The sequence below is a fragment of the Mus caroli genome, unplaced genomic scaffold (assembly GCF_978045245.1).
Source record: "Mus caroli unplaced genomic scaffold, Mus_caroli_1 scaffold_11, whole genome shotgun sequence".
Taxonomy (NCBI): domain Eukaryota; kingdom Metazoa; phylum Chordata; class Mammalia; order Rodentia; family Muridae; genus Mus; species Mus caroli.
Window position 1 is genome coordinate 105,311,315 of NW_028227266.1, and position 15,471 is coordinate 105,326,785.

The following is a 15,471-nucleotide window of genomic DNA, read 5'->3' on the forward strand; positions in this document are numbered from 1 at the left end:
CTTGGGACTGCCACTGTGGGCTCCTCCCCCACCCTGGCGGGACCAGATGGTCCCCCTGCCCTTTGTCCACTAGGCCAGATGGAGGGAAAGGGAGATTGGATTCCCCTCCCCACCCACATACATCCAGGTGCCAAGAGACTCAGCTGAGGGGGGAGGTGTAGGTCAGTGGGACCCATATGAGCCGATTACTGAAAGGGGGAGAATATCTGCTTTGAGATGGGGGAAGGGCAGGCTCAATTACCCCCACCCCCACCAACACACACACACACACACCCTATCCCTTTCCTAGTAAAGGAGTTAATGGCACTCTGACTCTAGCTCCAAAAGGAATTTGGCAGGAGATTTGAAGGATCACGGGACAGGTTGTTTAAGGGCCAAACGGCTCTCATGCGCCTCCTCCAGCTGGTCGGGTAGCCTCTCCTGGGAGGACCAGGACCAGGGTCGGACAGTGCGGACGCCGGAGGTAGCGGGTCTAGGTGGGCTGGACCCCGGAGTGAAGGATGGTGAAGAAGCAAGAGCCGGGGCAGGGCGGAGGGCCGTGGGACAGAAGCCGGGAGGCGCGGCCAAGACTGAGATGAAGGCTGCGGGGAGCTCCGCAGAAGCGCTGGGCGGGAAGGACAGGCCGGGAGAGAGCCATGCAGGGAGGATCCGGGGCCCCTGGTGAGCCGCATGGGAAGGGTCCATCGCTCCCTCCCGGAAACGACGGATGCTCGGGGCGCCGGACCGCGCGGGGCGGGGCGGGGCGGGGCGGGCGGCTGCGGCACTGGGGCTGCTGGGGCGGGCCCGCCGCGCTGTAATCGGATCCGGGGAGGGGGCGGGGCGGGGCCGGGCCAGGCGGGCCGGGGGGTGGGGGTGGGGGGGCGCGGAGCCGGGCTCCGGGCCGGCCGGGCTCCGCGCCTGTCAAACCCCTCATTGTTCGCAGCTGATGTCACTCGCAGTTGTGAGCGGCCGCCTTTCCCGGGGACAATGTGGGACTGAGCGGCCCAGCCGCTGCCGCCGCCGCAGAACAGCCCCAGCGAGGTAAGGCGCGGGCCGGGCGGGGCACCGCGGGCCATTGAAGTTTGGGGGTTCGCTGGGGGGGCGGGGAATCGGCTCCAGTGTGCACCCGACCGCGGTCCTGGGGGGGGGGTTGCGAAGAACACGTTTTCTGTCCAATGCGGCTGAGGCCTGTACAGGTGGGGGGCGTTGGTTTTCCAGGGGAACACCCCACTACAGGGAGGGGTTTCTTGGACCTTGGGTACCAGGTTTGAGGCTCTCATCCTGTTTGCCGTTTCTGTCCTTTGAGCTTGCTCTCAGTTCTGGACCTCATGTCCCGGGTTGGGGTTTTACTTCGTCCCTGTTCTCATCTGCTACTCTCTGCAGCTCCTGGCTCTCACACACACCCCTTCCCATTCTCTGCAGTCCTTAGGGGAGCCAGACACAGACCTCCAGGCCAAGGTGGATGGAGATAGTTGGGAGCGCAGTGTTCTCCCCTTTCCTGTGGCTCTTCATCTCCAGCTCTGACCTAGCTTCTTGGCTGGGGTACTGGGGATGGAGGTGAAGGGGCTCCGCCACATACTTAAACCTGGCCTTCAGGCATCCCTGGCCAGGGGAGGGAGGTGCCCACCTCCTCACACTCCCAAACCAGGCCCGCCATCTTGAGACCTGTGGCACCCAGGGCCCCGCCCCACCCCGGCACCCAAGGGAATGGTCCTCCAGGGGATGTACCTTGGTCCATTCACACCCCTTCTCTCAGAATGTGTGGCTTTGGGTTCCCACCAAGCCAAAGACGGTTTCCTTCTCCCTGGACCAACAAGGCATGTGTCCCTAGGGTTCCTGTCTTCCCTATAAACACACCAAGCTTTGGTCAGGAGTTGATCTCTGGCGTTCAGTGTTCAGTGGGGTCACCCTGGTGGCCTCAGGGCCAACATCTGGGAGGGTCTATTGTTTTTTCCATTTGAGAATATTATCTTTCTAGGTCCTGGAACCCCTTCGAGTTTCAAAGCACCCCTATCCCAGCCCCCACCCCGTAGCCTTCATCAGCACGCAGGCTCAGGCTGCCCAAACACAAGGGGATTGTTCTCTTTGCATGCTCAGGGTGGGGGGCTGGGAGCGGGCGGCCCACACACCCTGGCAGGCCCAGGCTGCAGAGAGGATGGCTTGCCCCACCCTGTGTCCCCAGACAGGCTCTGTCCACCCGCCCACTCTCTTCCAGCCTCCATTCCCAGTGCCTAGCTCCTGAAGGAAAGAAAGAGCGCTAAGCTGTACAGGTGGACCCACGGGGTCTCCTGGCCTGCCCGACGCTTCCCATGCAGTCCTCTAAACAACTCCCTTCCTCCCTAGGTCTCTGGTTCCTCTCTTGATTGGTGAGGCTTTTCCAGTTGTGATTGGCTGAGCCCACCTCCATGCTGTGAAACCTACCTCACTCTCCAGGGTTCCTACCGGCTCCTCTTCCTGCTAGGGGACTCAGTCTGGTTGCTCGGAATTCTCAAATTCCTCACTTCAGCAACGTGCCCAGGGAGCCCAGCAGAAACAGGGGCTGGGATGCTAAATGAACTTGGAACTTGGAGTGCTAACCAGGCATGGCCTAACTCTGCCCACGTGCTCAGTCCCCGGGCCCCAGGATTCTAAGGCATGATGGTCTCTTGATATTCCAAGGCCTGTGAGCCCTAACCCCTCCCCTTACTCCCAGGGCCAGATCCTGTCTCAAATTTCCTATTCTTTTGTAGCAGAAAGATAGGCTTAGAAATGCCCAGTGGGCCTCCTTTGACTTGCTGTCTTTGGAAAGCGCAGAGGCCAGAGGAATTTCATCTGATTTGAAAGTTGGGGAGGGAGGGCTCCGTGGAGGAGGAGGCTTTTGAGAAGAATTTTGCCAAAGTTGTGAAGGGGATAAGTGTTTTAAGCTGGCATTATCTGCTGGCAAAGGTTCTGTCTGAGGCTTGGAGTTGCTAGGCCTATTATGTGGCCTAGTGTGTATAAGGGATGGAGCAGAAAAGTTGGTAGGGGCTGGACCATGGAGACCTCCATTGCTGGTGCACAGGTCAGGTTTTAATCCCTTTGGGTCTCAGGGAATCATGGATGGTTGTTAAATAGCAGAGGGAGCGTACAGTCTTCAGCATGGAAATCTACAATTAGAGAGCCCTTTCCACATAGATAGACAGTGCCAGTGAGCGAGCGGGTCCTGAGCCTGCCTTGGTTTCCCTGGCTGTGAAGACTCATGGCAGGCTCTGGGGAGGGTAGAGCATTTCTGGCACCTACTAGTTTATTTATCAGCTTCTAATGTTTCTACGTTCCTCTTCCCTGGTACTTTACGAGACAGGCTTACATCAAGGACCCAGAGCCTGGAACTCCCCTAGTCCTTCCCCCTCCCCCCACTCCACACTAGAGATGGTTGGTCATCCTGGGAGGCTGAAAGGCTGAGGTTGGGTCTGAGGATGTTGGGCAGTTTTGTGGAGACCAGGCTAATCAGCAAGGGTGAGCGTGCCCAGGGTAGGGGAATGGAAAAGGGAGTCAGGAGTGCTCCAGGCTGCCAACCCCCTCCCCAAGGCCCAGTGGCCACCCTCCTGCCACACCCTGCCATGCCTGATGCTCAACCATTCCTCAGCATCATCCGGGTGTGGCCGGTATGGCTGTTTTTGGAGTAAGGATTGGAGGAGACTGTTAGGTTAGGATGGCTAAGGGGAACACGCTGAGCATGCGATCTGGGGTGAAGTTGGAGACTGGATTTTCCCCAACCTTCCCCAGCCCAGGTGGGTCCACAGTATCTCATGGTCCAGACACACTGGGCAGTAGAGCAGAGGGAATCCCCCAAGGGGCGGGCCAGTCTACTTGGTTCAACTGGCCCCGCGAGCCTTCCCCTCCTCTGGATTGTTCTCCCACTAGAACAAAGCCAGAGAGGACACTTGATCCCTGCGTGTGGGGGGAGCTGGCTAAGCCCCCAGCCCTTTGATTGGGCAGCTGTCATGGGAGAGAGACAGCTGGGGGGGAGGGGCAGGAAGGGGGCAGCCACCATCGCTTACACAGCTGTCACCCCCCACCCCCAGCCCCTTCAGCCAGGGTGGCAGGAAGCCAGGTTCAGAAGGAGTAGGCACTTGGTCTGGGGAGGGGGCCTGAGAAGCAAGACGGGAGGCCTGAGGTCAGAGGCTTGGTCTGACGGTGGGATGTTCTTGCCAGGGAGCTCTGTTGGCCAGAGGGGGCTGGGCACCCTCAGAGGTGAGCTGGAGGTCAGCGTGGCATGATGTGTGGCTGCCATGTGGGTGGCCCAGCCGAGACCTGGGGCCCACCAAACTGAACTGAAGCAGCAAGATACGCCTTCACACTCGGCGAAAGCGTAGCATCTGGTCATGAATGCCCAGTGGGGCCACTTATGCTTAGGGCTGTGGGAGAGAGGCCTAGAGGAAGGTCAGAAGCCTTACTCTTTCCAAAAGGTAGGAAAAACTCCAGCGTCTCTGGAACAGGGTCACAGAGATACCAACAGCTCTCCCTTACCCCAGCTTCCCAGACAGGGCAGGTGGTTAAATCCAGATCCAGGCCAGGGAAGAGCTAGGCCAAGATCGCGTATTGAATTTGGCGCAGTGGGTCTTTACTGCAGACCCAGGCATCTTCATGGCAAGGCTGAGCGGTTCTGCCCATAGTCTATCTTTCCTGGGGTCACAAGAAGTGAGATGATATGGGGGTTTCTTTCAGGTCTCCCACTATTTATCACCCAATTAGAGGCCTCAGAATTCTGGAGCTTAAGGTTATATCGGGTGGGGAGGTCCCAGACAGAACAAAGAGCCATAGGTCAGACGGGGGTTCCCCAGGACACCAAACTCCAATTCAGAAAAGGGACTAAGAGACATAGACTGGAACAAACGGGACACAGATGGAGCCCGGTCCAGTCCTGCACTAGCTTGTCGGACCCTGTTCTTCCCTCTACTCTCCCTCTTTCTATGACCTTGGGCAGATTACAGACCCTTTAATCTATGAGGTTGCCCGTGTGTGCAGTAAATTCATCTATTCCCGTTACCGGCATGTCCAAGCACCCTCTCTAGCCTGGCTCTGAACTGAGCCCTGGGGACACAAGGAGAAGGTGGCAGCTTTGGCTCCTGTTCTAAGGGGCTCCCAGGCGAGGCTGTCCAGGGAGACAGAAACTATTCACGTCATCACAGCAGGCGCTTTGATGGGGGAAGTGCAGGCAGCCAGGGGAATGTCTAGCAAGGGCAGCCAGCATGAGGTTGGCCAAGGATGCCCAAAGAACACAGGCCCCACATCTATTGCTGGTCTCCACCCTCTGGCCAGTCTATGGCAGAACTCAAATGAAGGAAGTGGGCATCTGGGAAAAGCACTTAGGGACAAGGTCGCCATCCTGATTGTCTACAAAGCAAGCAGGGAAGGAGACTGTGTTTGATACAGTGCTCACTCAGGTGTCCAAGAGAAAGCCAGGTTGGGAACTTCCTGTCCACTCCATACCCAAACTTGGCTGGCACTCAGAGGAGGGCTTTGAGCAGAGCTCAGAAACCTCGACCCTCATGTCAGGATTGGACAGAGGGTTGGCAAAGGTGCTCCCATTGGGAACACTTATCTCTTGCTTCAACACCCTTCTGCGCAGAAGAAATGCCTATGGTTAGTGATGCCTGGGTCCAGACCCATTGTCTGTCCTCCTTGGGCTGTGGTCTCCAGTGAGTTCACCATCAAGCCTGGGCCTTGAGGAGAGATAGCCACTGCTGAAGGATTTCTAAGGAGGATTAAGGTTCAGGATTAAGTTGAGGCATGAAAAGGGGTCGGGTGGGGAGGGTTGGCTGAGCTAATCCCAGTAGCTAATCTCAGGCTCCGCCTTGCTCCATCGGTTATGGCCTTGACATTCCTGCAGCCCACCAAATCCTTCTCTTACCCATTACCCCATTCCCAAGGAGACAGGTCCTTTCTGCTGTGTGTGGAAATTGAGCCCCAGAGCCCCAGTGACATGTATCTGGTACAGTAGTGTGTCCTAGGTGGAAATGTGACCATTTTCTATGCTTCTTACAGTGTACGGGCCATTCTGAGCACACAGGAAATGGATCAGAAATAGCACTGTAGAGAGGACCCGCCTTTACTCCTGTGTCAATATGGAGTGGCTTATGCCCAGAGCCGTTTGCAGTGACCCTCTCCTCCAATGTCCTCTGGTCCATAGGAAATCACCTTAAGGGCTCCTGCCCCAAACCTTTACCAGACTCTAGGTCCCTCTTTGGTTTCTGGAAGCAGATACCTCATATTTAGAGCATACTTTTCTCCCTATTTTTTTTTAAATGGACTCTTAACACATGGCCCAGGCTAGCCTTGAATGAGAGCCTCCTGCCTTAGCTTGGGTACATCCTGGGTTTATAGGCCTGTGCCCAGAGTACACTCAACCTTAACTCCACAATAGAGGCTCAATCCACAGGGGTCCTTCCTTCCGAGTCAGGGAGGAAGCTATTCTGTGGTTTCTCATAGACACCCAGACCACTTCATTCATCCCCCTTTCCTCCCATGCTGGTGCTCAGGCCTAGGACAGCACGTATTCTATCTAGGCAAGCATTCAACCACTGAGCTATAATCTCCTGCCATCCTTCTAATAACAGGGAGGAAGGGAGAAATAGTCCAGGAAACCGGGCATCTATCACGTGGTTGGTTTATCTCAACGCTCAGAAGTTTGGAGTGAAGGATTCAGTAGTTATTTTCTAGGTTGGGTGACAGAGGCTCAGAAGGCTTAAATGACCAGGGTTACACAGCCAGGAAGAGGCACACAAATACACTGGTCAGAAAGGCACTTAGAACTCAAGGGCTGGGGCTGGAGAGATGGCTCAGCGGTTAAGAGCTGCTCTTCCGGGGGTCCTGAGTTCAAATCCCAGCATCCACATGGTGGTGGCTCATAACCATCTGTAGTGGGATTCAATGCTCGCTTCCGGTGTGTCTGAAGACAGTGTACTCATATCCATGCGAGGGCTCCTCTCAGGTACTCTTCTCTCCCCTCTCTGGTCCAGAGCCAGCTGAGCCACAGTGTGGACACACTCCCAGGCCGCCGCGGCCCCAGCCCCGCCTGACAGGATGAGCAGTTCAGATGCGGGGCTGGAGGAGGGGCCAGAGCTTAGTATTACCCTCACCCTGCGGATGCTGATGCATGGGAAGGTGAGTGGGTGGGGCTGGCACAGCCCAGTGGTGTGTGGCACGTGTCTACTCAGTGCTCTCTCCCTGTCTGAGTGACTGGAGGAGCTGGAGCACTCGTACCCATCTGAGTCCACCTTTGTTATCTTTGCAGGAAGTGGGCAGCATCATTGGGAAGGTAGGTGTCCAGCTCTGATCTGAATCTTCCCCTTGACTGTAGCCTTAGCCTAGTAAAGAGGTGACCGGTTAGGAATCTTGGTTTTGTCTCCTTACAGAAGGGAGAGACTGTAAAGCGAATCCGGGAACAGGTAAAGATGTGGTCAGGGGAGCAGCCTGGGGCCCTGATGCTGAGGGTAGGGGAGGTGGCCATTTCCCCGTTGGATTGCTCCACTTGTGATTAGTGAATGCCCAGAAGAATGGCAGTTTCTAGTCTTGGCTGGGGCCTAGTGGGAGGAGCAGACAGATCCATCCCTGCCACCACCGTGGGGAAGCTGCCTGCTGCCCAGAGCTTGTCCCACACCTGCAGAGCAGTGCCCGGATCACCATCTCGGAGGGCTCCTGCCCTGAGCGAATCACCACCATCACAGGCTCTACGGCTGCCGTCTTCCACGCAGTCTCCATGATTGCCTTCAAGCTGGATGAGGTCTGTGCCTCTGCGGTGGGAGTCTGAGGGTGGCTGCCTGTGAGAAACCTGACCCTGTCCCCAGATAGCAGCAACAGGGGGGAGGGAAGGTCAAGTCCAAGGCCGAGCTCCCTTGGAGGAGGTCTGGGGAGGGAGGCATTCTCCTTCTTCCTCTTCAGGAAAGTTCTTGAGGGAGGGTGGGGGAGTATGGGGACATACCTGGCTGACTCACTGTCCCTCTGCCCCAGGACCTTTGTGCTGCTCCTGCAAATGGTGGCAGTGTCTCCAGACCTCCAGTGACCTTGCGCCTTGTCATCCCTGCCAGCCAGTGTGGATCACTGATTGGGAAGGCAGGCACCAAAATCAAGGAGATCCGAGAGGTACCACACATAAGGGCATGCCTTCTACCCTTCAATGGGAGAGGGGACCACAGCTCCTGAGGCGCTCTATGCCAGGCCCTTGTAGCCTTTCTCTTGGCTGTCGGAGTGGAAAGAAGTGGTTACTGTTTTCTGTTTGCAGACTACAGGAGCCCAGGTGCAGGTGGCAGGGGACCTGCTCCCAAATTCCACAGAGCGTGCTGTCACTGTGTCTGGGGTGCCTGATGCCATCATCCTGTGTGTGCGCCAGATCTGTGCTGTTATTCTGGAGGTGCTTCCTGGGGTGGGAGAGAGGGCAGGAGAGGCCCGGGTGCTTGTCAGCCATCCAGACTGTCTGGCTGTGCCAGCGGGTGGGGTGGGGTAGGCAGAGCTACAGCCGTAGGTTGATTGTAAGCCCTAGAGCACTCTGGGATTCATTCCCTCAAGAGCCACGGGAATGCCATAAGGCTCTTGGGTTCTTGGGGAGGCCTGAGAGCATCCTGACAAAGCCTCTCAATTTGTGCCTCCCCAGTCCCCACCCAAAGGAGCCACTATCCCGTATCATCCGAGCCTCTCCCTAGGTACTGTCCTCCTCTCGGCCAACCAGGTGAGGGAAGCATTCAGGGGGGACAATGGTGGAGGAGGGAGAGGAATAAAGAATTGGAAGGTCTGAGGAGGGGACAGGGAGTGATCTGACTAGACTGTCCTGATGTGTCACAGTGACTCCCTTTTCAACCACTTTGTTCCCCCAGGGTTTCTCTGTCCAGGGTCAGTATGGAGCAGTGACCCCTGCAGAGGTGAGTGGCCCATAGCCTGAGACACCCCCTTCCCGGACTGCCCCCTCTAATCTCTGACCCCGTTGTCTGGCCCAGGTCACCAAGCTCCAGCAGCTCTCAGGCCACGCCGTTCCCTTTGCATCACCCAGTGTGGTGCCAGGTAAGCAGTTTCGGCTGAAGGAGACAGCCAGCAGCCGGGCATTCCTTGCAGTGGACAGGGAGGCCTGTAGAGCCCTCAAAACACACTCAGTCCTTCTCCCCTGCCTCAGGATTGGATCCCAGCACACAGACCAGCTCACAGGAGTTTCTGGTTCCCAATGATGTGAGCAGAAGCTGGGGGGCTGGGGGGAGGGGCGGTAAGGGGATCCAGGGGGTCTAGCCCTTGCTCAAGGTTAAATTCTGCCTCCCTTCTAGCTGATTGGCTGTGTGATCGGACGCCAGGGCAGCAAGATCAGCGAGATCCGGCAGATGTCGGGGGCACATATTAAGATCGGGAACCAAGCGGAGGGCGCTGGGGAGCGGCATGTGACCATCACCGGCTCACCGGTCTCCATCGCCCTGGCTCAGTACCTCATCACTGCCTGGTGAGCATGGGGTGGGCAGCGGGGAGCACAGGTTGGGGTGGAAGGGAGCAACTCCTGTGCTCTGGAGCAGTTCTCTGGTGCTCCTTAGCTCCTCCTTTGCTTTAGGTATTCTACCTAAGACATCTATGTTGCCTCATTTACTACTTCTGTATCCATTCCGCATATCCTGTCTTATCCTTGTCGTTTTTTCCAGATCTTCTCTCTTATTTCTCCCCTTAACCTGTCTTGTCTGCCTGTGGTTTCTGCCCTCCCTCCCTTCGTACCTCTCCTGTCCTTCCCTCAAACACACCCAGCCCATGCCCGCTCCCGTCTACTCCTCTCCTTCCTATCTTTTGGCTAACCTCATGGCTCCTGTCTCACCCCCACCTCTCCCTTCATCTCCCCTCTGTATCCCTTTCTCCAGTCTAGAGACGGCCAAGTCTACCTCTGGGGGGACGCCTGGCTCAGCCCCCGCAGACCTGCCCACCCCTTTCTCGCCACCCCTGACGGCCCTGCCCACAGCTCCCCCAGGCCTGCTGGGCACACCTTATGCCATCTCCCTCTCCAACTTCATCGGCCTCAAGCCTGTGCCCTTCCTGGCTCTACCACCTGCTTCCCCAGGGCCACCGCCGGGCTTGGCGGCCTACACTGCCAAGATGGCAGCGGCCAATGGGAGCAAGAAAGCTGAACGGCAGAAATTCTCCCCCTACTGAGGCCGGCTGAGGCACCGGCAGGGGCAGGCAGGACCGCCGGCAGGGGCTGCCTCCACATCCTTCCTGCCCAAGGAGACTCCACCATGGGGTCCCAAGCGCCAGTAATGCCAGACGCATGGATGCACCCCCTACCCTGCCCCATCTTTGGAGATCCTCCTCTGAGAGGGGACAGTTTCTGGCCCAGGGTTCTAGGAGTAGGGCAGCCCCAGGGCAGGGGTGGGGCCCCACCCCTTCAGACCTATGCTTGGATGCAGAGAATGGCCAGGGGCTCTCCGGAGCCCTGCTGTGGGAGGGGTTACTCATGTCCCCTCCATCCCTTTGGGCTTCATCCTGCTGTCCCAGTGGGAATTGGAGGAGAGTGAGGGGCGGCCAGGGCCAAGCTTCCCCTCATCCCTTGCAGATCCTGCTGCTTCCACTGATACCCTTTTGACTGGAATAGACTGGCTGGGCTTGTCTGGGGGAGGGCAACCCAAAGCGAGGGCTCTGCCTGTAGGTGTGGCCTGGAGGGCAGGGGCCCAGTCTCAGCAGCAGACACTCTGTACAGTTTTTTCAATCCCTGTTTTTGAATAAATATTCTCAGCGACCAGAAAGCCGTGCAGTAATACTAGTGTTGGGGTAACAAGACTTCCAGGGAAGGGATGAAACGAAAACCCCAAAGAACCCCAGTCTGAACCCACAGTCCCTTCCTCGTGTCAGTTCTGGGGCCGTATGTTCAATCTCCTGCCTTTAGCACCAAACCAATCAGGTAGTTTTCTGAGCAGCTTGGGTGATGAGCTTGAGCCCAGCTTCTCCATGGTACAGATAGTAGGTAACTCGGTATGCTTCTCCGCTGGTTACTTCTGCTATGGTGTAACCCAAATCCTGTTCCACTTGGTTCATCCTTCTGGCTGTGAGTTCTTAGGACCCTCGTCTCTGTGACCATGCCTGCCTTTCTCCTCTTTGAACCAGGAAGTATTCGTGAGTTTAAAAGGCCTATACTGGAGGGGTCCTTAGGAGATGATGGTACAGCATACAGATGGGAACACTGAGGCCCCTGGAAAGATAGGATTGAGTACACGATCACACAGGTAGTGTTCGGCCCAGAATCAGGTTCCTGAGAAAACCTCACCAGGCTAAGTACCACCCCCTCTGCCATTCCAGCGCCAGCAGTCCGTGCAGAGTACCAGCTACAACCTGATCTCACCCTCCTTTCCCCAACTCAGGAGAAATCTCTCAGGTGGCCTCTGACACACTCGGGGTCTGTCTTGCCAATTCTCGGGTCTGTTCTGGTGCCTCAGAAGGGCCTAGGACAGGGTCCTTGCGGAGTCCCTGGAGGCGCCGAAGGAGTGTCTGCAGGTGCCAGGCTTGCGATGTGCAGGCTTTCGGGGCCCGAGGCAGCGCTCGGCGGGTGAGGCGGCCCAGCGCCAGGCGTACCGGGCGCTGTAGCAGGCCATAGAGAAAGGGGTGAGCCGCGAAGGCGGAGTAGGCTACCCAGGTGACAGTAGCCTCGGCCGCTGCGGCGCGGGCCGCGGGCGCCAAGCACGCGCAGCCATAAGGCAGCCAGCAGGCTGCAAACTGGCCCACGGCCAGGGCTGGGGCCAGGGCCGCCTTGCCCCCCAGCAGACGTGGCCGGAGGGGCGGCAAGAAGGAGAGGCGACTGTCTAGAGAGTCGGAGCGGGGCCGGGTCCCGCGCGGAGGCCGGAGGGCGGCGCGCCGCGCCACCAGGAAGATGCTACCGTAGGCGGCCAACAGCAGGAGAGCGGGCAGCGCGAAGGCTAGCATCGCCCAGAGCGGCCGGAAGGGCCCGAGCCCCCCGGCCAGGACGGAGCAGCGAGCCGGGGCCGGAGGTGGCGCAGGCGGTGGCCCGAGCAAGGAGAGCGCGCCCAGGAGCGCGGCCGCGGACCACACCGCGGTGAGCACCAGCGCGGGCGCCGGGCGCGCGCCTGGCCGCAGCGGATGCACTATGAGGCGGTAGCGCGCCAGGCCGAGAGCGGCCACGCCGAGCGTGCATGCGGGGAGCAGAGCCGCCGAGAGGAAGCGCGCCGCTCGGCACGACGAGGGGTCCAGGGGCACACTGCCCAGCCCGGGCGGCGCGGCCAGCAGGCCCAGAGGCATGATGGAGGCAGCCGCCAGCAGGTCCACGACGCACAAGTGCGCCAAGTAGAAGGCATCTTGAAGGTCCGGCGTGCGCAGCACCACCACGAGCAGAGTGCCGTTGCCCAGCACAGCCCCCACCTCGACGAGAACCGCCAGGATAAACCCCACCGAGCCCGCGAGTTCGGTGACGCTGAGCCCCGAGCCGTTGGCCATCTGAACGTTCAGGCTTCACTGGGGGTTGCTAGAGGAAGAGCGGGAATGGAGCCTCTGGCTCCAGGATTCCCATCACCTGTCCCATGCTCCTCAAGGTCCCTCACCTTGTAGGCTGCCCAGGAGGTGACTCCGACGCCCAGGCTGCCATCTTCTTGTGGGGTTTGGTGGGCCCTATGGGTGGATGCAAGGCTGAGCCTGGCTCGGCTTTCTCCCCCTGCCCTAGCACAGCTCCAGCCACTCAGCCTCTGCGGAGATGGTACCGGCTGTCACTCTGATGCTCCCCTTTGAAGACACACACAGCTTAGTAAGGGAGGGGCAGGGCCTGGTGCCAGCCCCCTTGGTTCTAACAGCTGCCAGCTGGAGACTGGAGGCTCTTCTGTGAAACTGCCCGAGGGTACAGTTTACTGAGCCTAGACCCTTACCCACCTTGCTCAGGGGTGGGACGTGGGGGCAGTTCGGTCAGACACTACTTTTCTCAAGGTAGCCCAGGAATCAGGAAAAACAAAAACCGAAACTTTAGATTTGCTTGGAACCCCCAGGAGGTCTTGAGGGGAGGAGAGAGAGAAATCTCAGGGCATGGCACACAATGTTAGTCAGTGTTACCTTGGCACCTCACCTTGTGGAATACATGTGAAGTGGGGCAGCTTAGCAGAAAAGTGGATGCTTAGCTGGTCTTGGACTTTGACTGCTGGCAAACCAGCTCTCTTCTAAAGCGCACCCAGCACACGCATCATCAGCACCGCCCCTTCCCAACCTCAGAGCTCTGAAGCTTGAGCTAACAAGACCTCCCACAAGAAGCCCAGGCTTGGCCAGTCAGTGTGTAGCATCTCTGCCTCCCTCCCCCAGGTAAGTGGCTCAAAGAGAGTCCTGTAACTCCAGGGGGAGGGGCCCAGGCTCCAGTTACAATCACCCAACTTCATGACAACTCTACCTGACACTGAGAAGGAAGCAGGTGTCTGAAGGGCCCTCTCCCTTGAACCAGACTTGAGTTCTCCATAGGACTTTGATTAACGGGCATCTCCAGCATCCTATGTCCTGAACAAAACTGGGACCCTTGACTGTTCCCTAACTGGCTCTTTGCAGAACCTCCTTGGCAAACTCCTCAGGATAGAGCTTTCTTTTCTCCCACACCCGATCCAATTGGTCAAAGGTCCAGGGAATCCAGTCATTTCTTATCACCAATACCGCTGCCCCACCGACCCTGCTGCCCACTCAGAGCATCCGTCCCAGCAGTCCCCTAACTGGCCTTGCCTTTGTGCTCCCGAGTCTCAAACTGCTCAGCTGATTTGTCCTTTGGTCCCTTCCCCACTCCACCTTCCTGTTCTCGACCTTCCCAGGCTTTGCTGGGGGAATATTCAGCCAACGGAAGTTCCCAGCAGAAAACTAGAGACTGGGAATGGGAAGGGGGAGGAAGTCATGATGTTTCTCCTCACAGCTTAGCCTGGGCCTCTACAGCCCTCTGTGGGAGACAGCCTCCAGCCCTGAAGCTATGGCTTCCCTCATGGAGGCTCTTCTGTGTTCTCGTTCGTGCAAGATGAACCTTGCATGGTCACTGTCTCCTCCCATTATCCATCCAACCTCTGGGTGGTGATAGCTTCCTTGCTATCGCCCATCTCTGGATTGCCTCATTGTCTCCTGTGCGATCATTTCTGTTTTCTCCCTGTATCCAGTCCCCCTCGCCTTTCATTGTGTGAGTCCTGTCTTGCTGGCTGGATTGTTTTTCACCAACTTGTCCCCTACAGTCCACACTTGGCAGGGGGGACCCTTTGAAAACTAAACCAGGTGGCACCTGAAACCAGTCCCCTTCTGTCCAAGGGCTGTCCATCCACCATTAGTTTGAGCTCCTCTGTGTAGCATGGTGGCCACCCAGGCCATCTTCTGTCTTCTGCTCACCCCACCTCTCTCTCCTTGCCCGCCATGCTGCAGGCATGACAGTCACTTGCTGCCTGTGCCTCTCGCCTGGCAAACGGCTCTGGAGGGTCTTTGTCTTGCTGATACCTCTACCTGCCCCGTGACTAGCTTGCTTTGCTATGGTTTACTTTTTGAGGCAGGATCTACCATAGTCTAGGCTGGCTTCAAACTCACGTGGCTAAGAAGGACCTTCAGTTCCTAGTCCGCCTTCATCCGGAGTGCTGGGACTCCAGGCATAGGCTACTGAATCTAATTTTTATTTTGGTATTCAGTTTTATACTCACAAGAGAGGCCTGCCCTGACCCGACCATTCCAAATGCACGCCAGCCTCAGCTCACCTTACCCCTCCCATGGTGCCGTAGTGGGCACTGCCCTTTCCTGATGTTCTGTCTCACATCTATGTGCGTGGTTGTTTGGAGCCTCTCTTCCAGTGCCTCCAAGGTCCTTACAGAATGAGGCCAGCATCCCTTCAGCCCTCAGAATCAGGCTCCAGCCTCTCGGTGTGACTCATTCTCTGGTGGACTTTGATAGGTCACCGTCCAGTTTCCCATCATTCAGATGGGGAGGTTGGGGGAAAGTGGGGGAGGCATGAGCTTCAGAGCATACAGCTGTCACTCTGGTCACCTGCTTCCCAGAGCTGGTCCACATGGACAACCCTTCTCTACTGACATTCCCACAGCTTGGATGCGGTTTGTCTCTAGAGGGTAAAGCTGGATCTTGGAGGTGTTCATTCAGAGAGTGGAGACAAGCTATCCCTCACTCTTCTCCCTGTCCTGACAGGCCTGCAGGTGTGGGGCAGCCTTGTGGGTCTCCACAACCCAGGGGAAGTTCAGCAGGGTCCATGGGAACAGCAGTGAGACCCTGTATTTAAAAAAAAGAAAAAAGAAAAGAATTCGAGGGCTGGAAAGATGGCTCAGCGGTCAAGAGCACTGACTGCTCTTCCAAAGGTCCTGAGTTCAAATCCCAGCAACCACATGGTGTTTCATAACAATCTGTAATGAGATCTGATGCCCTCTTCTGGGGTGTCTGAAGACAGCTACAGTATACTTACAACAAATAAATAAATAAATAAATCTTAAAAAAAAAAAAAAGAATTCGACCAGGCAGTGGCAAATAAATAAATAAATAAATAACTCTTAAAAATAAAAAAAAAAAGAATTC

The 15,471-nt window shown here is 57.1% G+C and overlaps 3 protein-coding genes across 6 annotated transcripts in view; 2 read left to right on the top strand and 1 right to left on the bottom strand.

Annotated features, from left to right (window-relative positions):
* The first annotated feature begins 46 nt into the window (after nt 1-46).
* On the top strand, nt 47-10,700 carry Pcbp4 (poly(rC) binding protein 4). Of its 4 annotated transcripts, none has more exons than XM_085827977.1 (14): nt 47-660; nt 923-1,020; nt 6,960-7,104; nt 7,235-7,258; nt 7,356-7,388; nt 7,607-7,723; nt 7,951-8,082; nt 8,222-8,350; nt 8,591-8,665; nt 8,811-8,855; nt 8,931-8,994; nt 9,104-9,156; nt 9,249-9,418; nt 9,822-10,700. In XM_085827977.1, exons 3-14 carry the CDS (start codon nt 7,024-7,026, stop codon nt 10,108-10,110), a joined length of 1,212 nt encoding a protein of 403 aa, XP_085684103.1. In that variant the 5' UTR covers nt 47-660; nt 923-1,020; nt 6,960-7,023; the 3' UTR covers nt 10,111-10,700. The 4 variants fall into 4 exon arrangements, with proteins under 4 accessions (XP_085684103.1, XP_085684104.1, XP_021027965.1 ...); XM_085827978.1 differs by having other exon boundaries at nt 47-463; XM_021172306.2 differs by lacking the exon at nt 47-660 and having other exon boundaries at nt 855-1,020.
* On the bottom strand, nt 10,693-12,647 carry Gpr62 (G protein-coupled receptor 62). Its single transcript, XM_021172307.3, has 2 exons — nt 11,294-12,647; nt 10,693-11,143 (listed from the first exon to the last, which is right to left on the bottom strand). The coding sequence occupies exon 1, from the start codon at nt 12,397-12,399 to the stop codon at nt 11,323-11,325; it is 1,077 nt and encodes a 358-aa protein (XP_021027966.1). The 5' UTR covers nt 12,400-12,647; the 3' UTR covers nt 10,693-11,143; nt 11,294-11,322.
* Nucleotides 12,634-15,471, top strand: part of Rrp9 (ribosomal RNA processing 9, U3 small nucleolar RNA binding protein) — a 19,701-nt gene continuing 16,863 nt past the window's right edge. Inside the window, exon 1 of the mRNA XM_021171611.3 lies at nt 12,634-13,245. The gene's annotated coding sequence lies outside the window, so the exon portion shown is untranslated. The remainder of the gene's footprint in view (nt 13,246-15,471) is intronic.